The 26,844-nt window shown below is 38.1% G+C and overlaps 1 protein-coding gene across 2 annotated transcripts; it reads right to left on the reverse strand.

Annotated features, from left to right (window-relative positions):
- Positions 1 to 25,885, reverse strand: INTS14 (integrator complex subunit 14). Of its 2 annotated transcripts, none has more exons than XM_020983131.2 (12): positions 25,405 to 25,885; positions 18,321 to 18,601; positions 17,155 to 17,262; positions 13,722 to 13,877; positions 12,914 to 13,032; positions 12,355 to 12,497; positions 9,952 to 10,044; positions 8,382 to 8,523; positions 7,563 to 7,696; positions 4,634 to 4,752; positions 3,756 to 3,821; positions 1 to 792 (listed from the first exon to the last, which is right to left on the reverse strand). In XM_020983131.2, exons 2-12 carry the CDS (start codon positions 18,540 to 18,542, stop codon positions 541 to 543), a joined length of 1,554 nt encoding a protein of 517 aa, XP_020838790.1. In that variant the 5' UTR covers positions 18,543 to 18,601; positions 25,405 to 25,885; the 3' UTR covers positions 1 to 540. The 2 variants fall into 2 exon arrangements, with proteins under 2 accessions (XP_020838790.1, XP_020838786.1); XM_020983127.2 differs by having other exon boundaries at positions 8,382 to 8,526; positions 25,405 to 25,882.
- Positions 25,886 to 26,844: the final 959 nt, after the last annotated feature.

Raw genomic sequence — 26,844 nt, forward strand, 5'->3', positions numbered from 1 at the left:
TTTTATAAAATCAAGCATTTTATTCATTTATCTTAAAACTTTAAAGCCCCAATCAATTTTATATGTATTATATGTATCATTGTTTAAAACTGCATCTTAAACAGCATCATCAGTATCATCATTTTACTTAAGGTTTAACAAGGGCAATCTCTTGGTTGCCTGAGTTGTTCATTCCAAGTGCAGATGTTAAAGAAAATTCCTGTCCTTTTGCTGGTTGGCTTTTAAAGCAGGAGAGCAAACCCCTTTCTGGAGGTCAGGGAGGGAGAGCTCTTTCTGGTGAGTTTCCATACAGCTGCTCAAGGATCCAGAGTGCTCCACTCCCAGTCAAAGCTGCCTAGGAAGTTTGCATAGCACAAACAACCAGTGTCCTTCAGAAACCAGAGCCTTGGACACCCATTTCTCCCCACCAGGGAAGCTAAGGAGTTAACTACTAAGAATTTTGGGGGGGAGATTCTTTAGATTCAGGTTTTCATTTCTTGACTCTTCTCCCCACCTTGGAAGTCTCTCTCTCAAAGAAAATGTTCCCCAAACAAGCCAACTTCATATTCTTTCAGTGCTGCTTCCAGAAAAGTCTGTCTGAAGGGGGGTGATATTGTGATCATAAGCTGCGTAATCTGAGGTACCGGTACTGGCTAGTTTGAGTTGCCTGGCAGCATGAGATAGCTGGAATGCAGCATCAGGGTGGGCTGTGTCAGGGAGGAGGGTGCACTCCCTTTCTAGCATGTCAGCTACTCCCTTCAAGAGATCCAGGAAGCCAAATGCCAGGGCAGCCTTTCGTAAACGGTTTAACTCCTGAAACAAAACACAAATGAAATGCTACTTTGGAGTAAATCTTTTTCATAAAAAGACAAAAACAAAACATTTCATAGCCAATAAATGTTTATTAAACACCAACTATGTGTCATACACTGGGGACACAAACATATGCACATACAGAATAAATATGAAGAGAATAATATCAGTGATTTAAGTACAAGGTAGTTTGGGAGGCAGAATTCTAGAAATTGGGGAGATCAAGAAAGGCTCCATTTAGGTGGCACTTGAACTGAGCCTTGAAGGAAGACTGGAATTTTAAAAGGTGGAGGTGAGATGGGAGTGTATTACAGGCATGGGGGGCACAGGGAGATAGTGTTGTATGAGGAACAGAGAAGGCTAGCTTGATTGGATCAAAGTATTGGGAGGAGGGAAGTAATGTACACTGAGACTGGAAAGATGGGTTGGGGTCAGGTTATGAAGAACTGTAAAAACTAAAAGAGGTTTATGTTTTATCATAGAAGTCAGAGGGTGTCACTGGAGTTAATGCAGTGACATGATTATATCTGCAATTAAGGAAAGTCACTGATAACAGTGTGAAGGACTGACTCGGGAATGGGGAGATATTTAAGGCAAGGGGACCATTTAGGAGGCTGTTGCAATAATCTACTTGACAGGTGATGAGGGGCTGAACTAAGGAGGCAGCTAAGTAAGTAGAGAGGTGGGCAACTAGGTGGCACAGTGGATAAGAGTATTGCTCCTTAAGTCAGGAAGATACATCTTCCTGAGTTCAAATTTGGCCTCAGACACTAGCTGTGTGACCCTGGGCTAGTCACTTGACCCTGTTTGCCTCAGTTTCCTCATCTGTAAAATGAGCTGGAGAAGGAAATGGCAAACCACTCCAGTATTTTTGCCAAGAAAACCCCAAATGGGGTCATGAACAGTTGGACTCAACTAAAATTACTCAGTAACAACATGTAGGTAGAGAAAAGTCAGATGGCAGACATTTTGTGGAGGTAAAAATGTCAAGATTTTGCAACTATGGGATAAAGGAGAATGAGGAGTCAAGGTAGCATCAAAGTTATGAATCTGGGAGATGAATAATGATGGTGTTGCCTTAGATAGAAACAGGGAAATTTGAAGAGGAGTAAAAGTTTGGTTTTTTAAAAAAATGAATGAGGGAAAAAAAGAACATTAATGAACTACTCTCTCTTTCTCTCTCATTACCTTCGAATCACACCTGGTTTTTAAACAAATAGTATCACTTTGGGGAGAAAAATAATGATTTCTATTTTTGTTTTTTTGGTAAGGCAACTGGAGTTAAGTGACTTGCCCTGAGTCACACAGCTAGTGAGTGTTATGTGTCTGAGGCCAGATTTGAACTCAGGTCCTCCCAACTCCAGGGCCGGTTCTCTATCCACCGTGCTGCCTAGCTGCCCCCTGATTTCTATTTTGGATATGTTGAATTTAAGATGTCTCTGGGATATCCAGCTTGAAATGTCTCATAGGAGAGATTAGGACTGAATATACTGATCTCTAAGAATCATCTGCACAAAAATGATCATTTAACCTAATTGAGGTCACTTGAAGAGAGAACAGAAAGAGAAGAGGGACCAGAGGACAGTGCCATAGAGAAAGCCCACAGTTTAATGGTGTGTTATGAATGATGAGCCAGCAAAGGAGACCTGAGAAATAGTCACACAGGTAGTGGGAAAACAAGGAGAACATCCAATATTTAAGTGTCTACTTGTGCTCAGAAGAAACCCTTTTCAGAAGTTTAAAAATGCATTTGTCAGTATTTTTATGCAAATGTGTGTACATGCTGGTGAGTGTGAAAGGCCTGATGGTGATAAGGCTCCTTCTTTGAACCTCATGCAACACCTCATGGGAATGAGATGAACTCCAGCTATGCCATCCATCAGACTACGTTTCAGATTGTAACATGTTTGGAAAGTCTGAGCCAAAGCTGAGAGTGCACAGTGATTTTAAGGCCATGCTAATGGGAGGTGTGGCACAGCCCAAGGAGCACTCACAGGCAAAGAACCTGGAGGATGTTCTTCCAAGATCAAGAGGTCACATTCGGGGGCCATATCTAGTTAGACACGGCACCAACAATCACAAAGCAGGCTATTCCATGCTGTTCTTTAAATGAATTTCATTGATATTCTGGAATGACAATGGAGTTACAAGACATCAACGATTCCTCCTTTGCATCTTTACTACCTCTGATGATCCTAAAGCTAATGCTAGGCCAATTCATAAATACTTATTTTTCACAAGCAGTTCTGGGAAACAACTTCTGTAGTAAAACTACTGAAAAGTTTGGCGTTTCAATGAGAGTGGGAGAAGGAGAATGGCTGAACAAACTGTGACGTAGAAATGTAACAAAGTAGTCCACAAGAAATGACAAATATGAGGAATTCAGAGAAATGTGTAAAGACTTACATGTTGTGATGCAGAGTAAGAAAACAGAACCTGAAGCACAGTATTCACAATGACTATGATATTATAAATGAAAACAATACTAAACAGGTGAATTTGGATTAAATTCAATGGTCAGTGATGAAACATACTTCCTTTCTCTCAGTAGAAAGGTGGGGAACTATGGATGCACAATGTTGCACACACTATCATTAATGGTTGTTGTGTTGCTCAGTTTTGCCTAGTTGTTTTCCTTTGTTACAGGAAGGGCTCTATACTAGGTAATGAATAGCCCAAAAAACAAAAGGCACCAATAATTTTTTTAAAAGTTTGAGCTATTTACAATCCTATGAGATTCAAATCTGGTATGAATTCACAAACATTTAGAAGTATCTCATCCCAGACAGAAATAACTATTGACAAGAATTCCTATCTGAAGGCAGAAGGATAAAGTAGGTATCCAATTGTCTTGTCTTAAAATATAAAATACCTTGTTATCAACCAATCTTGATGTTCAGCAGGACCTTGGTTCACTTAATCAAAAGTACCTACCCCAAAGTCCCTGATCCCATCGTTCTCACCTTATAGAATGTTTGTGTTTTTTCAGGCAGTTTTCTTGCATTTCTTAAAATCTTTTGTACATCTGTCTATTAAAGGAGGGAAAAACTTGTTACTAATCAGGTAGGGAAAGGAAGAGTGGAAAAGAGTGAGAAATGTTTCTGAACATACAAATTTAATAAACTATAATAATTCCACGTGGTAGATCTGTCAGTGTGAGGACTCCTCACTGTCTGACTTTATTTCTGTTGTATTTATTTTTTTAAATACATGCATAGTGCCTTTTTCTCGGGGGGCTTTATAAATGAACATGAAGCATTCACACATCATCTTGGGAGGCAAGTTAATCTGCAAATGGTCTTGTGAAAAAGAAACACATATAAAACTTTTTACAAATATAAAACTCATCAAGCTACCGCGGTGGTTTTCTTTTCAGCTTGATGACTACAGGCACATTTTTTAAATTTTGAAGTTCTGTACATGCTTCCTTTCCATGAGCTCACTGCCTTCCTCCCAAGGAGACTTGGAGGGAGATGGCTGGGAGCTGACTGGGCCAGAGACAGAGAACTTAAAACAGAGAGAAGATGCTTTTGACAACTAGTATCTGTTGGGCAGGAAATCAGGGAAAGCCACAGGATGAGTAGAAAGTCTTTCCTTAGTCCTGTGACCCAAATGTCTCTCCTGATTTTGCTTATTTTGGAAGAACAAATAGAAAATGTGTTTCAGGGGGCAGAAAATTACAGATGTGACTTTATTTTTAAAAGTTACTAAGTTTGAGCAGGAGGAATATTATCCTCCCAAGAATGAGTATGTGTTTGTCTCTGCCACCACACTCCTCAAAAAGGGGAACTTTGGCATCACAACTCTAATCACTGAGGACAACGCAAAGCGAATGAGTTACCTGTAAACCACTTGGCTTAATCCACACAGTCACATTCTGGGCGTAGCTGCGCTTGTTTTTAGGTTGCAAGGGGAAAGGACTCTTGTTATCATCTTCACCATAAGGATTTTCTTTAGCATCTTAAAGGAAATGAAGCTTTCTAAAAATGATGCTCTAGCAAGCTTAGATCAAGGAAATAACATTTATACCTAGAGGGCATTAAATCCATTTCTCTAAACATGAAGTTAAATTTCTAATCAACCAACAGCAGAAAAAGGCTGCAAAAATTAAGTTTAAATTATGTCCAGAGCACTCACAACCTTCTGACAGGTCAGTTTTCTACTCAAAAAATTCCAATAGTTTCTCATTAACTATAAAAGGGCTAGGGAATCTTTTTTTATGGAAGGCCACTATCTTGGGTCATTGACCCAAAGGAAAAATAAACTGAGGTTCACATAAGCAAAAAAGAGATTGTCCATTTTTTTCTAAATTACTAAACTTATTCTACTCATTTGCTTTTAAAACTAATAAGGAACATAAGACTCCACAAGAATGAGCAAGTGATAAATAGAAAACAATAAAGCAGCAGCAGAGAAAGACTTAAATGGAGAAATATCTCCATCTTGTGACATTTTCAAATATTGCCCCTAAAAACTCCTTGAGACACATTTCATCTTTTAACCTATCTGCAGAAATGGAAGTTATCACTAATGGGCACCTGCTTCCTGGTCCAGGTGTTTACTAATTACAACTTATGGGTTTGAGGCAAGTTCTTCACCCTCATATTCGTGGCCCTCCATAATCTTCCCTCAATGTTCTTCCATGTATACCCATTCTAATTATGCAACCCTATTTTAACTTCTGGCCAGTATAAACCTTCTCTGTCAGGGAGGGCAGATTCCACCCATACCACTCTCATTCTTATATATAGTAGTACTTAATGCTAACAGTATACATTTTGGCACCTGGTTATTGACTGCCTTATGTTGTCCCCAAAATTTTTATGTGATGGTCTGTGGAATGGGACTTAAAGCATGCAGGTTCTTCTGAGTCACTTGAGAGCAAACTTACTGGAAACTATGCCTAGCCAAGAGGTCTAAGAATTCCCTTTCCCAGATAATGGATAGTGTAATACATTCAGCTTCTCTGTCTTACATCATGCTTGCACATATATGTATATGTGTGTGTGTGTGTGTGTGTGTGTGTAGTTGTTTGAAACAGAATGAGCCAACCTCCCTTCACTGTACTAGAGATTCTTTTACATGCCAGCTATTGCCATAACATGTGAAGTCTGAGATGAAGGTTGACAGAAAGGGCTAACAAATTAGCACTGAAACTACACTAACAAATTAGCCACCTGATACTGTCACTATGAACACTTCTTCCTCTCATAAGATGATATATAAAATGTTGGAGAAGATGTGGGAAAATTGGAACACTAATGCATTGCTGGTGGAATTGTGAAATGATCCAACCACTCTGGAGAACAATTTGGAACTATGCCCAAAGGGCCATAAAAATGTGCACACCCTTTGATCCAGCAATGGCACTTCTAGGGCTATATCCCAAAGTGATCATACAAATGGGAAAAGGACCCACATATACAAAAATATTCATAGCAGCTCTTTTTGTGGTGGCAAAGAATTGGAAATTGAGAGGATGCCCATCAACTGGGGAAGGGCTGAATGAGAAATGATGAACAGGCTAACTTCAGAAAAACCTGGAAAGACTTGTATGGTCTGATGCTGAGTGAAGTGAGCAGAACCAAAAGAACTTTGTACACAATAACAGCCATGTTGTGTGATGACTAATATTAATAAACTTAACCCTTCTCAGCATTACGAGGATCTAAGACATCTCCAGAGGCCTCATGAAGGAAAATGCTATCCACATCCAAAGAAAGAACTATGGAAGTTGAATCACTATCATTTTTTTTTCTCTTCTGTTAAGTTTTGTTTCCTCTTTCTGATGGTTCCTCCTACTGGTTTTAATTTTTACTTACAACTTCAGTAATGTGAAAATATGTTTAATAGGAAAGTAAATGTATAGCCTATATCAGATTGTGTGCCATCTTGGGGAGGGTGGTAGGGAGGAAGGGGGAGAAACATTTTAAACTCCAAAGCATATGGAAGTGATTGCTGATAAATCAAAATAAATTAATAAAATTTAAAAAATTAAAAAAAAAATAAGATGATATATAGAAGTAGATAACATAGGGGAATTGCGTCATTGAATTCTGTTGCAAACCCCTTTTGTTGAGAGAAGCCTGCTTTGCACACCAACACTGGTAATGCCGGGACACAGGAACACTACATGGCTAATATCACTTGAATACATGTGTATCCTTTTGCTATCACCATTTAGTGATTCAACCTTTCTGGTGAGGATGCCAAGTAGTTCCTTCCCCTCAAAGCCAGAAAGAACAAACTACATTAGACTCATACAGTATGTCTTGTCTATCCAATAAAACCAAAAGCTCACTATGAGTAGATATAGTAGCTTATATTTCTTCCCTATCTCCCGAAGCACCTAGCAGCATGCTAAGTAAATGCTATGTGCTAAATAAATAACTATTGAATTGAGAAAATTTTCCTATTGTAGATGGGAAAGTCTATTTCAAGACACTTGAAGTCACATACCCCAAATGATTGTTTGTAAACAATTTGAGAAACTCTTTACTTTGCAGGATTATTGGAATTTAAAATATCTCATGCATGTGCTAAGTCTGAAAATGAAACTTTACCTTTTTTTTTTAAAGTTAGCTTTTCAATCTCTGTTTAAAAGGAAATCTGAGCAGTTTATTCCATATTCAAAAAATACAGTAATCAAAGGAGGGAGTTCTCTTAAGAAATGGATACGGTAACCAGAGAACAAAAAAATAGGGCAAACAGAAGGAAAAAAGCAATAGAAGGAAAACAGAGGAGTGAGGAGGACCTTATAAAAGTAGTACCTGAAATAGGCCCCAGTTGTGCCATTTTCCCCAACCAAGGGAGAGGCTCCGGGCCAGGCTCAAACAGAGACATCATGAGATTTGATTTCTTCTTACTGTCAGCTTGAGAGTATAGCATCCCATGCCACTCAGGACTGTGTCGAAAAAAATATGGAAGATCAGAGGAACATCAAGGCTGGCAATACCATCTCAAACCTGCTTACCCCCAAACCCAAACTTAACATTTAACAAGTCTACTCTATGCTCATTCTTTTTGCCTAAAAAAATCAGTTACCTCACTGATATAAAATCCTAAGTCTGCACAATGTTTCTTCCTGTGGGCAGAGACATCTCTAAAAGAGGCACAGGGGTTAAGAGCACTTTATTTGTCTTCCAACCTTTTCTCACCTATATATTATACATACATAGAGATATATATCAATATAGATACATATATATATATGTATAATATACAACATAATACTATGTAACATGTATAATATCTATATGCTATGTAGACCTATTTATAACATAAATATATGTATATATTGATATAAAGACATATGTACATAATATATATCTAGATATATTCATCTATATAGATGTATATCTCCCTACCCTTTAGTTTCCTCTAGAATGAGAACTTGGTCTCTCACTTTCTAATATATGTGTGTACACATATAATAAACATATGCATGTATGCATACATATATAAAATAATACATAATATGTAGAATTAAATCCATTTCCTTCAAATTTGATAAGTATCTCACTTTGCATTTACTGAATCAGAATTCCTGAGGCAGGAATGACCTTTAGATAGACCTGAAGGATCCTTACCCTAACTGAACAATTGCTACCATTCCTTCTACTTTCAGGCTGCCATGGAGCAGGACACAAAAGTTGGGTATTTTGCCAGCAATCTGATTAGCTGAATTTTCATCTTCATTATCATCAGTGATGCCTGTACCTACCTCATCACCTTCTATGCAAAAACAAAGAGGGAAACTGGTTAGACAAAGTTCAAATACAAAATCCTGAAAAACTAGGGGAAAATAGCTTTGTCATGCAATTGTACATTTGTAGAATCTAAATGAAAGTTACAAAAACACACATACCCTTTAAGTTAATAATTCCAATTATGGGAATATATACTGAAAGGTTTTTTTTAATATTAAAGAAAAGAGCTTTTCATTACAAGTAGTTGCAAAAAACTGGAATAAAACCAAATGACCAACAAGAGGAAAGTGGAAAATAAATTGTAATGAAAATGTATGGAATACCATAATGTAATTAATATTGACAAATATGAGGAATGCAAAGAAATCTAAGACCTTTCTGAAATGACACATAGATAGAAAGCAGAACCAAGCATGAAGTACACATTGACTGTGACTATTTAAGAGGAAATGTGAATGTAAATGAATGAACAAAGAATCCTGATGCAAACTCAGAGGGAATGAAAAGTTGTTACAATACTTTAATGTTGAAATTAATCAATTTAAATATAAATGAACAGCTACTATGCAAAACCTAAAGAATGTAAAACTCAGTTTTCAAAAGGATCCTTTAAAAGGTAGAGGAACCAACAATGAGAAATTCTACTCTGTAGTCTCAGTGTGCTGTGGAAGTGACCCTGGATTTTTGAAGGCTATGACAGCAGAATCCAAGTTCAGGCAGGTCTGGCACCAAGCTGGAAAGACCTTGAGTAAAGGGCAGTGATTGTATGTTGCCTGACGTCCAGCCTAGATAAATTTGGGAAGGCTCATCAGCAGGCTGGATGAGAAATATTTTGGTCCCAGACACTTCCAGAGCCCACCTATGCCCTCAAGCCAGAGGGGGCCATAAAATGCATGTGATAGGCAGTGGAGAAAGTACCCTCACCAACAAAGTCACAGATCCCGTGAGTTTTTCAATTATGTTTCACCTTCATCTAAGCTGAGAGAGCTTCTTGAGAGATTCAGGATCCCTGAATGCCTCACAGGACCTTGGATAATGTTATGCATCCTAAGAGAGCCTGGAATGATTGAGTGATGGCATGGGATATGGAGCAGCATTATTGTTTTTCTGATTTGTTAGGCTCTGTACAGTTTTCTTTTTTAACCCAATACAACAATCTCTCCTCCAAAATCCTATAAAGTGGGGCAGCTAGGTAGCCTAATGGATAGAGCTCCAGCCTTCGAGTCAAGAGGACTTGAGTTAAAATCTGACCTCAGACACTTGACACTTATTAGATGTATGACCCTGGGCAAGTCTCACCAAAAACAAAAAATGAAAAACAAAACAAAACAAAAACCCTAAACCAAAATCCTACAAAGTAAATATCCCTCTTTAGCTGTATGGACCATTTAAAACACATTTGGATTATAAGATCTTTTGTAGACGCACCAAAGTTAAAAGGAGAACTCACCTTTGTTAAGAGCAATGGGAAGGACCAGATGCCTAGACAGAACTGGGGGGCTTGAGATATCAGCTATATCTATAAAACCCACTATTTCCAGATCTGGAAGGAAAGATTCAACATAATTTTAATTCATATGTTAGGCAAGCCCTAAGCATCTGTCCTATTTCATTTAAACATAAAAATGGAAATTTCAATAATATAATTTTTCAGCTGAATTCAAGTGCGATGAGCTGGATGGAAAAGTTATTAAAAATTCCTTTCATGTAGTATATTCTCAATTAACAAACTTCCCAGGAAATGAAAGCAGTTATATCTTTCTTCTAATGAATTCAAGTTACATTACACATAAGATGAAGATACAGTTCTCTATGGAAATATATGGAGTGGAGGTCATAACTGCAGACATAAGCTCAAGGAACCCCAACTGAAGATCACTAGGGGGAGTCCAAACACTTTCAAAACAGATCTGATCAGCCTTCTTTGGAGAAGGTAGCATTTTATTTTTTTTAAGGGGAGGAGACTGGATTTTTAAATGAAGGAAATAACCTGAATGCATAACAAAGGGCAAGGCCAAAAGATGATGAAATGATTTCTGAGTGGCTAAAGTTTTGAGACTTTTCTTTTTACTTTATGAATGGCTAGGGTTTTTTGTTTTGGTTTTTTTTAAACTTTTAGCTGCTATATTGTATATACACCAAAATATAGTTCCTTGAATTTACTGAAAAGTTAAATGAAAATCAAAACCTTGTTGTTAACTACAACTGAAAACATACTTCTAATGCATCAATGAAAGATTCTGAAGGAATACCTTAATTCTCCTGACAATAATCAATACCAAAAGTAAAGACATTTGGAGGAAATATATCACCAAAATAATAAGTGGCTTATAATGATGTACCATGAAGAAAGCAACCCAATCGATAAGGTTTAGCTAACCCTCGTCAGGAATTCTACCACCAGAAGTGATTGTTAGAAAGCTGATCATTTCTTTGGGAAAAAAACAAGAAAATCCAAAAATAATTAATTTCCTTGAACTCTTGAACCCTGCATGACACAGGTTTCACTTCAGGCAGTGCCATACTTGAAGGCTGAATGGCATCTCCTCTTCTACTCCTGCCATCTTTCACTTGAGAGGGAGCATGGCACAGCTGACAGTGTGCAGGGCATGGGGTCAGACGCCCTGGTTTTGAATCCCACCTCAGTCACCAGGAGGAAGGCATTTCACATCCCCAAGCCTCAGTTTCCTCATCAGTAAAATGGTAATGATAAGAGCACCACCCATACGAGGCTGTATTAAAGCTCAAGCGAAATAGTGAATATAAAGCACTGTGCAAACACTATGATGCCAAATAAAGATGAACTATTATTATTTTTGTTTTACATTTTTCAACTAGAGTTTACAATAAATAAGAATTTAATACATCATTTTCACTTAGCCATGGTACTGGAAGCAGAAAGACAGCATTCTAATATATTTTATAAATGGAAGGAATGTCTGCGATATCTCATTCATTCAGAGCCTTTGGTCACAGATAAAGAAACCAAGACCCAGAGACAGGAACTGAAAGCTCGGAGGTGAAGGGTCAGAACTGAAGCCTGTACCAGCAACTCCAGAAGCCTCACCTTGCCTATGGCAATGACTGTTATAATGAAATTCCAAAGGTCATCACTAAGATTCAGTAAGGATGCCAGTCCTAAAGATTTTACAGTATTTGGGCATGTGTAGTAGTCTCTGAATATGGATTTCAATTGTGAGCGCTAACAATAATAATGATAATAGCTAATATTTGTATAGCATTTAAAATATGCCACACATTGTGCTAAGTGCTTTACAAATATTATTTGATCCTTACAAAAACCCTGAGAGGACAGGTACTATTATTATCCCCATTTTACAGATGAGCAAACTGAGGCAAATAGAGATTAAGTGACTTGTCTAGGAACACATAGCTAGTAAAGTGTCTGATGATAGATTTGAACTCAGGTCTTCCTGATTTAGGTCTGGCTTATATGACTTGAAGCTGGAAAAAACCTTAGAAATCTTCCAGCCTCCTCATGTAACAATGAGAACACTGAGCTCCAGAAAGGTGAAGTCTGTCACATTTTAATACTTGTGTGCCCTTGGTAGTAGGTAAGTGGCAGAGCTAGGATCTCCTCTGACTTCAAACCCCATGTTCTTTTCCCTAGGAAATAAACCTGTGTTTTTGACATAAAAATTTCCAAATCGGCTGCCCCTCAGATATCACAACCTCCTGTCTAAAGCAAATTCTAATAATGACACCATGACCAGTAACAGTGCCAACATTATGTGTTAAACCTAGAAGAAAGAAATAAGCCAGGAGAGGGAAGAGAAGCTCAACAGGAAAAGAGAAGAGAAAAGTAATGCTGAAATACGTTTTTTAAAATTACCTGTATTTATTACTTTAGGAATAGGATCAATTTCTTCATCTATAATAAAAGGTTCTGGTCTAGGGAAGACTTGCACATCAGATGTTAAGTGACCACATTTGAGAACAGCATGGAAAGGTGTATATGCCAGGTCTATCAGTTTCCTAAAATGTGATGATTCATTATTAAGTGCTAGAGTAATATTGAAAAGTAACTGAAAATACTAATGAAAGATGTAAACTTGTTTTGCTTTAAGATTACTTCACAACTAAAGTCTAACTAAATGATTTGTGAAGTACAACAAAACATGACATTCTTAATATAGGAATTTATTTGAAAAAAGCCCAAGAGCAAATTCATCTTTGAAAGTGCTGAATTATTGTGGAAAGATAACCATAGATATTACCATTTCATCTGTACTTAAAAATATCAGTTATGTTAACGATTACATCTTTAAAATGGGCAATATAGGGAAACACAATGGCACAGTTCGAAATAACAACACAGATGCTTGAGTTCTAAATGTTAAATTATAATGACAGATTATAAGAAAGTTGTTAAGTTCCAAACACAGACTCACCCAAACATAGACTGTACATTCTTCAAGCACAGGGGACCATCAATGGTAAAAATCTGTCCTTCACCATTGTTTAAGTCTATGAGTTGTTCAAGACAATCTAGGGAATCTGAGCTCTGGAGCTACAAAGCAGGAAAATCTCTCTTAAAAGATGCAGAAAATGTCAAATAAATATCAGCTCACTCAGGTCAAGGCCAAGATAACATAGATAATAAAAACCAAGATATTTTATGGCAGATAAGAGAAAAAATAACTTTAATAGTCTTTAAAAAAAACCCAACTCTAACAGTCTTGATTGAAGGAAAACAGGATAGTCATTTCATAAAATGAAAACATCATATATAATTCATGCTCTCCGAGGTGAACAACTGGTATTTACCCATGATTCCCCTCCCCAACCCCCCCAAGGATGTCAAAGTAATAGTTTTTAACAACCTCTGGTTTGTTGTTTAAACATTAAATGACTTCTTCAAGTAAATGGAAAAACTGAGAAGTGTTTATAAATGAAACATAGAAAAGGACAATGTTTCTCAAACTAAGGCTCAAAGTCTACTTTTTTCAGTATTTTTTAGGCACAGAATGAGATACTACTCAGCGTAGAGATACTTTACTACAGAAGAGAATATCTCAACCATTCATCATCTAAACATCTCCTGTGAGAAACAGCCCAGAGAAAATGACTTCAGGTATATCCTCATGGCAATGTCACAACAATATAGAACTTAAAAGAGTACTTGGGAATTCCATCAAATCATAGTTACTAGTGCCATTGGAACTAGTAACAGTTCACTGTTAAGGTAGAAGAATTTACCTCTTCCAAATTTGCCATGCACATGATGTATAACTTAGACGGAAAAGGAAAAGGCAGAGGAAATCTATTACTGTCACTTCGTTGATTGTGAGTCGCTAGTGAGTGGCGCAGTGAACCTCTCCCAATGCCTAGACATCCATCAGTTACTAGAACAACCTATTTACAGAAGAAGGAAAAGATTTATAATTTAAATAAATATACATTTAAACAGTAAGACTTAACAATGTTTTAATTTTTCCTTAGCTGCTTTAACAATCAAAATCTTCTAAATGTTTTTAAAAAACCCAACACTTCAATACCCATTAGTTGCTTTGTTACATTTTGAAACTAGACTCCTATCTCTTGACTTGGGGTTGTCAGTCACTACATGATAATCAGCTCACCCCCTTCACTCTAAAGCAACAGTAGCTTGCCTCTCAGGCCATATAAGAAGAACAAGGGTCAGACTCTTGACATACTATGGCTGAAAGGCTTGCAATCCCTGTCCTAAATGAATATACCCAAACTATAAACTCCACAAAAATATTATCTTGTACTTCTGTTTTAATACAAAAACCATATAATGCAGCCTTTGTAAATGCATCCAGCTCTAGCTGCAGACATTAAAGTACTCAATGTAATGAGTAGACAGAATTGCAAGAATTATTAACTTCATTACTTTCTAAGCATTGTGAAATAGTAGCACATTTTTGGAGAGTATTCTCTATTTACACATAGTGTGCCTGTTTTCGGTCTCCCTTGACTGGATCTCTAGTAACAATGGACCATCAGTACAAGATTACTTATGTGCTTATTTAATAACTTGTAATGACAAAATGGCATATACTACTTCGAAGAGAGAACAACTGCTAAGTGGGGGGAGGGCACCTGACAGGGTAATCCGTCACGGGGACAGTCAATTTACTACAAGACAATTACATCTTCTAGGCACCACCAAATGTTTTATGTTTCATCCTTTACTTATGACACAGGCTCTGCCAGATGCTGTGTGATAATGAAACATTATATATAATGTCAAAAAGGGAGGTATGTGCTGCATCCAGATAACAAGGACATATTATAGCTGCCTAAAATCTTGGTAACCAAATCTCACATTAAACCAAACCAGTCCAGTAACAGCTGACGCTAAAATGCATTATTATTAATAACAAATGTCATTTGTAGACAGATTTTCTTAACAAAAAACAAAATTATTTTGAGCCAGAACTGCTGATTCATAAAGCGATTCCAGGTTGATTTCAATTCAATTCAATTCAACAACTATTTATGAAGTTCTTGCTATATGCAAGGCCACCTACAAAGTACTATTCCATTGTGGCAGCAAAGGAGGTGACCTTGGGGTCTCCAAAGCTAAGCCAGAGGCCCATGAGTTCAGTCATGTTTTACTATACTATAATCGCTTCGAGTATAGGCCTAGTAACATTCTAAGTTGACTTTCTGAGGACCAACTTAATTACTCATTACCAGTAAGCTGACCACACAGTGATGAAATCTTTAGCCAAGGTGACTCATGAAACAAAGAAAAATACAAAATGGTCTTCAGTCCTATGGGGCTCCAGTTCTGCAATGACTATACTCGTAGGAAAAGGGACAGAGAGTGCTAAGAATAATGATTTAATTGCTATCTATAAACATGACTGCTGGAACTCTAAATATGAGTACCAATACACACTTATTATAACAGGAACTGAATCATTCTGATTTTGACATTCCTGCTTATAAATGGAAGCATAAAACAAAATAAGTGCAGATAAGTAGAAAGGAAGTTCATCTTCTCACTATAGAGACAAATAAAAGTACTGGTTCAATTGCTTTTATCATGCGCCTAAACACAAGAAACATCATTCAATAGGACACTTGCTCATCTGGTAATGGCAATCATTGTTGCAAACATTTACAGATAGGCCACCACAAAGAAACTGCAACTTATGTGCCAATTCAGATCTGTTGCAGAGGATGAAGAGGTAAAGAAATTCAAGAAAGAACTTACTAAAACCCCATGGAGGAGGAGAATAAAGCATATATTGGAAAATATGGTCCAGGATTAAGAAATGAGACTATACAGAGGCCTCACACCTATATATAATGAAAACCTTCACAAAGAAAATCAGTACCAATTAACCTTATCAAAAGTGAAACTGATAATGTTCTAAATAGAAAGGAAATTAGTAACCTACTAATGTGGGTATCATTTCTGAATCAACTGTATTTAAAGGTAGACAATCAGCTTTTTATAGAAAATTAGAAGGAATAAAAATGAGAAGCTGTAGCACATAACTGAAACAATTCCAACACGACCTATTTAAATAAACGTTTGATGCCTCCCAAAAGACTGTATTTGTATTGTTAGAAGCCAGCATAGTACCTTTGAACAATATACTTCATAGGATCTGTGAGTCCACCATTTTGGATACCTTCTGGAGCCAAATAGAACAAATCTAATTCTTCTTTTGTCTCCCTGGCTATCAACTGTCACTTTAAATAAATTAAATATCTTATTAAAAATTTAATATTGAACATCAATAAAGCCAACTAAACATTCTTAATAACCATTTACATTTAAGTTCTTAACAGGATTTTTTTTATCTATCCTTTTTCATTCACTTTTCTTCATATATAGTCCTGATTTATGTGTCCTCCATTCTTTTGGTTCTGCTTTTTTCATTTTGTAGTATTTCAAAAAGGTCTTTCCAGATTTCTTTGTATTCTTCTTACTTGTTAGCCTTCCTTTCATTATAGTATTCCATTATACCAATGTTCCACAATTTATTTGATCATTCCCTATTGTTGGACAGTAAGGTTATTTCCAGTTTTTCTGCAATTTTCAACATGTCTACTTTCAAAGGCATCTTCTTCTAGAAGACGTCTTTGTTACTTTTAACTGCTATCTTATTTAAAAATGGAAAGTTTACAAGGGAAACAAGACAAACAAGCTAGTTAAATCATCAACTTTAATTCTATATCCAAGTCTAGTTAAATAGCTGGCTTGAGGTTCTCTTCTGCTCCTATTTAGTAAGGCATGTTTTGCATAAGTGGTGGTGTTACATACTGGCATTTTAAGTCTACTACTAAAATTTCACTCACCCCAAGAAAGTGATTCTAAAATTCCACTGAAGTATACTTTTATGTTCTATACAAAATGGTGCTAAGTTTGCAATATCCATTACATATAATTTTGCTGCATCTGAATATGCAAAACTTAGTGCCTTTTAAAAAATTATATACCAACAATAAGCATGTAAGTAAAGTTTGTAGAAATTACATAACAGTTATGAGAAATTACATAAGTACATAATACATAATATATAATCACATATATATATTTCTCTATATAGAAACATAGCAAAGTTCATAAAAGTTATAAAACCTATCTTTTATCAGATACTTCATTGGTTAATATCTGAAATTCAGTGAAATGAAAATGAATTGTTACCTGGCAAGGAATCGAGCCACCCCATTCTTGTTGAACAATATTGCAAACACCAAGTAATGCAGACTCTAAACATGTTTTATCATAATCATCCATATTACTCAGGGCTTCCTGATTGAAAAAAGAGTTATTCATTATTCTTTACTGCATTAACTAGTTCCATAAAAACAGTATGAATTGCTCAAGATGTCAATATTACATAAAGAACAATATATTCCTAGCATCCAACTAGTCCAAATTTTAAATTATCCTCTAAAATAAAACTGTGAAAGGTTTTAACTTTTTTCAGACATAGAGTACTGGATGTGAAGTCAGGAAGACCCAGGTTCCTGTCCTGCCTCACACATACTAGTTGTGGGACCCTGGGTAAGTCACTTAATCTCACCTTCTACATCTATAAAATGGGGATAAGAATAGCACCTCCTTCATAGGGCTGTTGTGAAAATCAACTGAGGTAATGTATATAAGGAACTTAGTAAACCTTAAAGCACAACACACACATACATACATGTATTTAAACACACACACACATATATATATAAGCCATTTTTAGTACTATTACTAATAAAGAAAATGTTTAAAACTTCCTTTATTCCTTCTTTTTACTTGATGGGATTCCAAATAACCCATCCAAGTTTACACTTGGGCCAAAGAACTACAGTTAGACCAAAACAAGAAATCATTAAACCTGGAATCTTTTGAAAATGTACCCAATGATTCCCAGTATTTCTAAAAATGCTAAAACCCTGAAAAAGAGTGTCTCACTTTGGGTCTGAGAAGAAGGGTCTGTCTGATCATGAGTGCAGTACAGAAGGAAGTAGGCTATGGCTACCTGTTTTATTCCCTCTGGGAATTTTGTCAAAACTATGGAAAAGGGTTGTGTTAAAGAAAGCATGACTGTTGTGAACAGCTTAGAGCTCAATAAAGTAAGGTTTTAAGATCTACCAGGAGATTCTAGTTTACTACTATTCGAAGACACCTGCTATATAGCTATGCTTTAATATTAAGGACCATAAGCCTTGTAATTCCAGATATACTGTAAAATACTGCATCAATGCTTGTGAATTCAACATGATTAGTATAGAAAATACTTCATTTCTTACTGTACCAGTGCTTAGCACAATGCCTGGTACCTAAATACTTAATCAATGCATGCTGATTAATTTTACCTGAAGAGTGTTATAATCTCTTGTAAAAGGGACCATCAACTCCCAAAGTGAAGAAAAAACCACCAAGGCTGTAAACTCAAGCTTGTAATTGGTAGCCATGTGCTCAAATAACATAGTTAAACCATGGGCAGCTAGGTGTTTTCGCTGATATTCTTCTGATCCCTCGATAGAGACAGGTCGAGTCATAGAGAGTGACACATCCATCACCACCACGGTTGGCATGATGAAAATATCTGTATTTCCAGGAGGCACTTGTACACACAGCTATAAATGAGGAAATGCTGCAAGAAAAAAAAAAGTATTTTGCTTACATGCAGAAAAACAGGTTCTTTATTTTCTACCAAATTGAGACAAAGGGGAAAAGAGTAAACCCTGTAATCTAGGGTTGCAAGGAGAGGACAAACTGAGAACTGGAAGATAAATGAGTAAGCTACTCAGGGAAACACTTCTAAAGTTATTTTGGCTACAGATTACTCTTGAGTTTGAAATATACTGACAAAACCAATAAATGATCATTTAGATCAGAAGTTGGTAAACTATGGCCAGAGGGACAAATCTGCTGCTGATCCCTTATCTAGACATAAGTAATAACTCTAAGGCAAAGGGAATTGGAAAATTAAGTTTACTTTTACATCCCCTCAAAATGCTCCATGTAGTAAACATTGCACATTTAATATTTTCAAGGAGAAAATATTGCCTGCATTCAGTTTCTCTCCCAGGATTACTAATCATATCAGGTAGACCATAACAAATTTGAAGACTCTACTCTGGAAAATACTGGCTTAAGTCAATGACAGAATCACTATAAGATGCATAATAAAATAACCTTCAGTCATGAGTTGACCTTGTGTAATGCTTCTGTTAAAAAGAATAAGTGTGTACTTGTGAAAAACTGGAAACGATACAAAAACCCCAGAACTATGGTGTATTTCAGCAACACAACACTATGTGACCATTTAAGTGCCAATTATGTAGATTATATCAATATATGAAAATGGGTACGTATATGAAATAATGTTAAGTAAAAAAATCAGAATAAAAAGTAGTATGTATATACTGATAACAATGCAGAAATATACACAGGTCCATTAAAAGGGTTCAGAAAAGTATATAAAGAGATCTAAATAGACTTTCATGTTCATTCAGTTCTTTTGCCACAAAGTTGCTAGAATTTTTAGCTAACATCTCATGTGGATGTGCTAACAAGCATTCAGGAACTAACAAAAACAAAGGATCAGGCAAACTTTTATGCTTAGTTTTTATTGATCCTTAAATTACGATACACATGGTCCCCAATGATCAAATTCCATTCCTTAAATTCATGATTGAGAACAACAAAAAATTATTTATGATTAGGTTCTTAGAGTAGCACACAAAAGACTACTGAACATACACTATTTCTGGAGAAGTAACAGGGATATGTGGAGAGGTAGACACCTCTGCCACCCATTCGGATTTACCAGTCTAACTCTAGTTTTTGAAAGCTGATTCATGCGCTGAGTTCTTCAATATTGCAAAGAAACGGAAAATATTCAAATTTAAATCAGGTATAAGAATCTCCTTTCAATGAAGTGGGGCTATAATACTGAAAAAGGAAAGACATTTGTGTCCTTGGAGTGGGGTGATCATTACTCTTCGCCACCTGAGAAGGCTGATACAATAGGACAATTTTGTTTCTTTAAAACACTAATTGGTCTCACATACTTTCTAGCCTTCCTGGCTTCCCCCACCAAACTTTCTAATAATCCTGGGCCCCTGGACAACACAGAAGGTCATCTTGTCTGTCTGTGATAAATTTAAAACTAAAGACACACACATACATTCTGTTACCTTGCATTTGTCTTACATTTTATCTGTTTTGGTGTGTGTTCACTTTTAAAGTATGTTTGAACAATGCTATAAGCCCAATGTGGTATGGGGGGGGGGTGTCACTGAAATATTGGGGTAAATACAGCTGTGTTTCAGATAATTAATCCTGAAGGGCTGGCATAGGGAAGGACAGCTGTGGAAATTGGCAAGTAAGTTGGAGAGTGTACCCAGGAAGTCAATCAGGATCGCTGAGATTATGCCATATAAGGAAGGACTACATTAAACAGTATTTTTAGCATGGCAATAAAAAATATTTATTAAATGCTTACTGCTCACTATATGACAAGTACTGTGCTAAGTGTTGGAAGTACAAATACTAAACTGACATAGTTCTTACCCTCAAAAAGCTTATATTCTAATAAGGGGAAGCAACATAAGCGAATGTTAGCCAGGGAAGACTGTTTGGACCTGAGAAGTCAAGGGATGGTTAGTGAAACAACAGGGCACAATCTACTGATGAACCCAGAAAAAAAAGAAGGGAGGCTAAGATACCTCTCCTCAAGAATCTAAAGGGCTGCCATGTGTAAGAGGAATTAGACTTGTTTTATTTGATTCTAGAGAGCAGAACTGGAAGTTGCAGAATGTTGGTTTATTGTAAAGAACTTAACCATCAGAGCTGTTCAAAAGTGGAAGGGGCTGTCCGCAGAGTCCTTCCTCAGTAGAGTTCTTCAAGCAAAGGCTGGATAACCTCTGTTGGGTATGTTAGGATTAAATTTGTTTGGCCTCCGAGTTCCTTTTCAACCCCTAAGGTGGCATGGATGAGGAGCTGAACTCAGCAGAAGTGAGAAGAAAATATATCTACAGTAGTAGGAACGGACGATAAAGGGAAAGACTCTGGAGTCATGCTCTAGCTGGTTAAGAGCTCTGGGTAATGGGAGAGGAAAGGGAGAAAGGTCAGAAGTGTTCTAGTAGGCAGCATTCAAGCAGCAATATATCCACGACATGTCAGCAGTCAACAAATTATCTATGTTATGTATTAGTATTTAGTACTAATAATCACACATACAAATAATTGTGAAAAATGTATAAGGGATCAGCTTTATTTAGGATCTGCTACCATTCCTCTGGATGACAGCAGATAATTGAACCTGAACAATAAACATCACCTTCTCTGCCTGCTATGCATTTATTTCAGGGGTATCTCTGGAGCAGTGGTAGAGGCAAAATGTTACCATCAGGTATCACATTAGAGCCAGAAATCCCTAGATCTGAAGTTAACAGTGTGCTCCTCCATAGGTTCCTAAGGAATTCTTAGAAGGAGAATAACTGCCCAGACTACAACTTCTAATTGGCACTGAATGTCCATTAGAAGCACAGAGTTTTGGGGTCAATCTTCAATTTTAGAGAGGCAGACATAATTGCTGCTAGATTATAACTTACACAGGGTTTTGCCTACTACATTCACCCCTTTGAGCTGGGAGGGACTTTATAGAGATCTCTTAGTTCAACCTCCTTATTTCTTTTCTTTCTTCCTTTTTTTTTTAAAAAATATAACGCAATTGGTGTTAAATGACTTGCCCAGAGTCACACAGCTAGTGAGTATTATGTGTCTGAGGCCAGATTTGAACTTGGGTCCTCCTAACTCCAGGGCCGGTGCTTTATTCACTGCGCCACCTAGCTTCCCCCAACCTCCTTATTTCAAAGAGGAAACTTCCACTCAGAGGCATGAAGTCTGAGGTTACATAGCTAATTAAAGGCAGAACTATACCCTGATGCATGATACTTCCATTCCTGTAATTTTCTTTTTTGGTCTGAAATATTCACTACATCCATCTACCCTTTCTCCCTAAGATGCTTTTTGTTGTTACTGAGTCCTGTCTGACACAGAATTACTTATCTGGGCGAGGAAAGATGAATTACATGCAAGCTCCCTGCTGCTAGGTAATATTGACTCCCACCTTATTTTACAATCTGGATCATTACTTTTGGGGATGTCAAGAAGGGAACCACAGAGATTAGGCAAGGAACACAAAAATGTCCTTATTTTTAAAAGAAAGTCCCACAGACTTTACTAGTTGGAGGTTCACAATTTTTAAAATCTCCCTTTTGAAGAGAAAACACCAGTTTAAGTTTAAGCATCTTGGACATTCAACATTATTAATATCAATTGTTCTATTCAAATCAACACCTGGAAGATACCTGTCTTAGTAAAGAGAGTTTTATTTCGTTGGAGTTTGGGACTAGGGGAAGGAAGGTGGGAAAGAAAGTTACTTTAGCTACCATTATAGGTCAGATTCCTACTTTCACAAAACCTTCCTCCATATTTCCCTGAATTCCTTCTTCCATCTTTATTATGACTATTAATAAAGAGCCATACTTTTGAGTGAGGAAAGCCTACCTTCTTAAATGTTAAAAAGTTTCTCTCTTTGGTTGGTCAATGTGAGTTGATTTTCTTTTCTCTAAATTGTTTTATCCTACCTGAAGACTTACTTTGACAAGAGTCAATACAAATGAGATCATATACCGGAAGCACTTTGCAAACTTTGAATCACTAAGTGGCACAGGGGATAGAGTGTAGGGCATGGTGTCAAGAAAAAGCCAAATCCTGCCTCACACACTTCCTAGCTATTGGACTCTGAGCAAGTCATTTACTTTCTCTCAGTCTCTATTTCTTCATCTGTAAAAGGAGCAAAACAAGTTTTTAACTCATAGGCTTGTTGCGAGGACCAAAAAAGATTACATATCTACAGCATTTTGCAAAACTTAAATGTTGGCTATTTTATAAGTAACAATTGTCACTATTATAGGTCTAGGAAACAACTGTCACGGCAAGAATAAAAGATCATAAATTTAGAGCTGGAAGGGACTCAAGAGATCACCTAATCCAATCCTCTAATTTTATAGACTGAGGAAACTGAGGCTGAGAGAGTTTAAATGATTGGGCCAAGGGAATAAGAGACAGAAGGGCAGCTAAGCGGTGCAGTGGATAGAGTGCCAGGCCTGGAGTCAGGAAGACCCGAGTTCAAATTCAGCTTCAGACACTAGCTATGTAAACCTTGGCAAGCCACTTAATCCTGTTTGCCTCAGTTTTACTCATTTATAAACTGAACTGGAGAAGGAAATGGCAAACCACTCCAGCGTCTTTGCCAAGAAAATCCCAAATGGGGTCACAAAGAGTTGGCCAAGCCTGAACACGAGACAGAGAAGAAATCTGAATCTCGATCCTCTGATCCCAAATCCAGCATTCTTTCCATGGCACCTGAATATAGGTCTAGTTTCCTCTGGCAAACAAAAAACTGAAAAATTTAGAAATGGAAAGAACTTCAGAAGTTCAACTTTTTCATTGTACAGATAAGAAAATTGAGGTTCAGTAAGGTTAACGGATTTATCAATTTCAATGTGGCCAATGCTGAAAAAAAAAACTATTACATTAGTTAAAGACCAGTTAGAATCAACACAAAGTATTAAGAACCAGGATACAATTTAGGCTGCCCAAAAGGAACTTAAGGGAACAAAAAATTAGGGTATTATGATTATCTACTTCCGAAAGGGAAGAAGAGTTTAGTTTAATCTAAAATTTCTTAGCTTCAATACTAAGTTTTCACTTAAAGGCTGTATATAACTTCATTATACTTATTTTGATGGTAACTGAGAAAAATGTTAATAGCAGTATTAAAGTTGCAAGAAGGGAGCTAATGCTGCATGGTTGAATGAACTAGATATAGAGTCAAAGGACTTGGGTTCAAATAGTAGCTCTGTCACTCACGACCTGTGACTTAGGATTTAGAACTTTACATACAGCCAGACATGATCATTTTATGGATGAGGAAACTGACGCTTGGTCTTGTCCAAGGCTGCTATTGCTAGGAAGTAGCAGATCCAGGATTAAAACACAGGACATCTGACTCATTGCCTTTTACCTTTTTTTTTTTTAGGCAATTGGGCTTACCCAGGGTCACACAGCTAGTAAGTATCAAGTGTTTGGTCTGAGGTCACATTAGAACTCAGGTCCAACTGACTTCAGGGCCCCTGCTTTATCCACTGCGCCACCTAGCTGCCTCTTTTTACCTTTTCTGAACCTGTTATATCTGTTTACAAAAAGAGAGAGAATAGTAATACCTGACCTATCTCACAAGACCTTTGTGAGCATCAAATGAAACATGTAAAGCACTTTTTAAATGTTTCTATTGAGTGTCAGGTCTGAGTGTTTTAAAAATTATTTTTTCAGTTTTAGTACTCACAGCTCAGAAATTGCTTGATATAGTTTTGTTGTCCAGACTCAAATGTAGAAAATGTTAGTAATGCAGATTAAAGTGCCTCCCAATTTGGCTGTCAATCATCTATTATTATTCACATTTAAGATAGTGATATTATCAGCTTGAGGCCTAAGGCAAGTAAGTCACTCAAACTATCTAAGTTGGTTTTTCTCACCAGGAGAATGGAAATGATACCTTACTTGCAATCACCTCACAGTGTAGGAGTAATCAGAAGAGATCACTTGGCCAATAATAGAATGCAACGTACAAGCAAGCTTCAATTAAGGTTCTCTACCCCCATAGAATGTAAGCTCCAGGAGGGGAGCCACGATTTCTTTTATAAGCTCCCTCATATGCCTGGCATATAGCAGGCGCTTAATAAACAATAGTTGACTGACTTTTGTGTCTTTGCAGGGTCTAACACAAAGCTAAATAAATGCTAGTCGGTTGAGGGCCGGATAGTCATTTGCATTCAGAATTCGCAAAGGCTTGGGACTTTCTGGTCAGTTTGGGTAAGGACCCAAGGTTCCTTTACTTCTTTTCTAAGGCTTAGTGGCGGGGAGGGTGGCGAGATCCCTTCTGAATCAGCTCAAGGTAGTTTCAGAAGGGTAGACCAGAGCCAGCGGACTGGTGGGGGAGGGTGTCTATGGGGTTCCCAGCTTAGAAGGGGACGCGAGCCGACTCTCGGGGCCTCCCCCCAAGACCCCTGGAGGCCCCGGCCTCCCTCCCTCCAATACCGGGGCCATAGGCAGGGGAATAGAATTGGGAAGGGGACAGCCGTTGGCCCCGGGGGCGGGGCAGGCCGAGGCCCAACAGCTGTGGGGCCCTCGCGCGCCTCGGCCACGGGAGATTGGACTGGAGCCTGAGCAAAGATGGAGGCCTGCGGGCGGTGGGGCCCCGGAGTAAGAGGTGCCTGGACTCTGATGCTACATTTACCCCGCCGCCCGCGCCTCTCCAGACACCAACTCAGACACCAGCGGTCCTACTCCTAGCTCTCCGCCGGCCCTCGCTAGACTCACCCCGCGCCCATCGCCCTCCACCGCGTCCGTTGGTCTAAACCTTCCCCCTCAGCAACCAAGGCCGGAACTTTGGGGCCGCACGAGGAAGAGACCCAGGGAAGCGGCAGGCAGCGGCAGGGACTGCGTGCACAGCCCGGGAGGAGAGGGGCGGGGCAAGGAGGAGGAGCGGGGCTGAGGGAAGGGAGGGGCTGAGAGAGGAGAGGAACTTGAGAAACGGGAAGAGAAAAGGAGGAGGGGAGGAGCTGAGAGAGGGGAGGGGTGGAAAAAGAGACGAGTAGAGGAAGGGGAAGGGGGCTGAAAAAAGGGGAGGAGGGGCTGAGAGAGGGGGTACTGAGAAAGGGGAAGGGGAGAGAGCAGGGAGAAGGTGAGGAGCTAATATAGGAGAGGGGGAGGAGAAAGAAAGAAAGAAGCAGGGAAGGGGAGGAGGGAGTCTCGAGAAAGGGGAGGGGCTGAGAGAGGGAACGGGGAGGAGAGTTTAAGTGAAGGGATGAGCTGAAGAGAGAGGGGAAAGGTTTGAGAGAGGAGGCTGAGAAAAGACTAAGAGAGGGGAGGGGGGATAGAGGACAGAAAGAGGAAGAAGGGGAGGAGGGGAAGTGCTGAGAAAGGGTCAAGGAGGGGAGAGGAGGGCAGGGATCACAGCCAAACCAATCTCCAATCAATTAACAAACTTAATAAGCACCTTCTATGTTCTAAGGAGGCAGCTAGGTGGTGCAGTTGATAGAATGCCCAGCCTGGAGTCAGGAAAGTTCATCTTCCTGAGTTCAAATTTTACTTTAGACACTAGCTGTATAACACTGGGCAAATCACTTAACCCTGTTTGTCCCAGTTTCCTCATCTGTAAAATGAGCTGGATGAGGAAATGGCAAACCACTCTGGTATCTTTGCCGAAAAAACTAATAACAAGTTCCAAGCACTAGAGACACAAAGAAAGCTTCAACAGCAGCAGTAGTAACGGTATTGGTGGTGGTGGTGGTGGTGGTAGTAGTAGTAGTAGCAGTAGCAGCAGCAGCAGAAGTGGTGATGGTGTTGATAGTAGTGTTAGTAGTAGTAGAGGTGGTGGTGGTTGTGGTGGTGGTGGCAGTAGTAGCTAGTAGTTACCACTACTAGCGATGGTGGTGGTGATAGTAGTAGTAGCAGCAGCAATAGCAGCTAGCTTTTATATAGAGCTTTTAGTTTTGCTAATATAGGGTATCCCAAAAGTTTAAGCTAACTAAAGCTTAAAACCGCACCAGAACACCTGTATTATCTCATTTTATCCTCCCAACAGCTCTGGAAAGTAAGTGCTATTATTATCCCTGTTTTACAAGTGAGAAAAATGAGTTAGGTAGAGGTCAAGTGACATATATAGCTAATAAGGGTCTGAGGATGGATGAGTCCCTGCCCCCTGGGAGCTATATAACATTCTATAAAGGTTGGGAAATAACATGTACAGAGATAAGT

The sequence above is a fragment of the Phascolarctos cinereus genome, unplaced genomic scaffold (genome assembly GCF_003287225.1).
Source record: "Phascolarctos cinereus isolate Bilbo 61053 unplaced genomic scaffold, phaCin_HiC Scaffold_3;HRSCAF=262, whole genome shotgun sequence".
Taxonomy (NCBI): Eukaryota; Metazoa; Chordata; class Mammalia; order Diprotodontia; family Phascolarctidae; genus Phascolarctos; species Phascolarctos cinereus.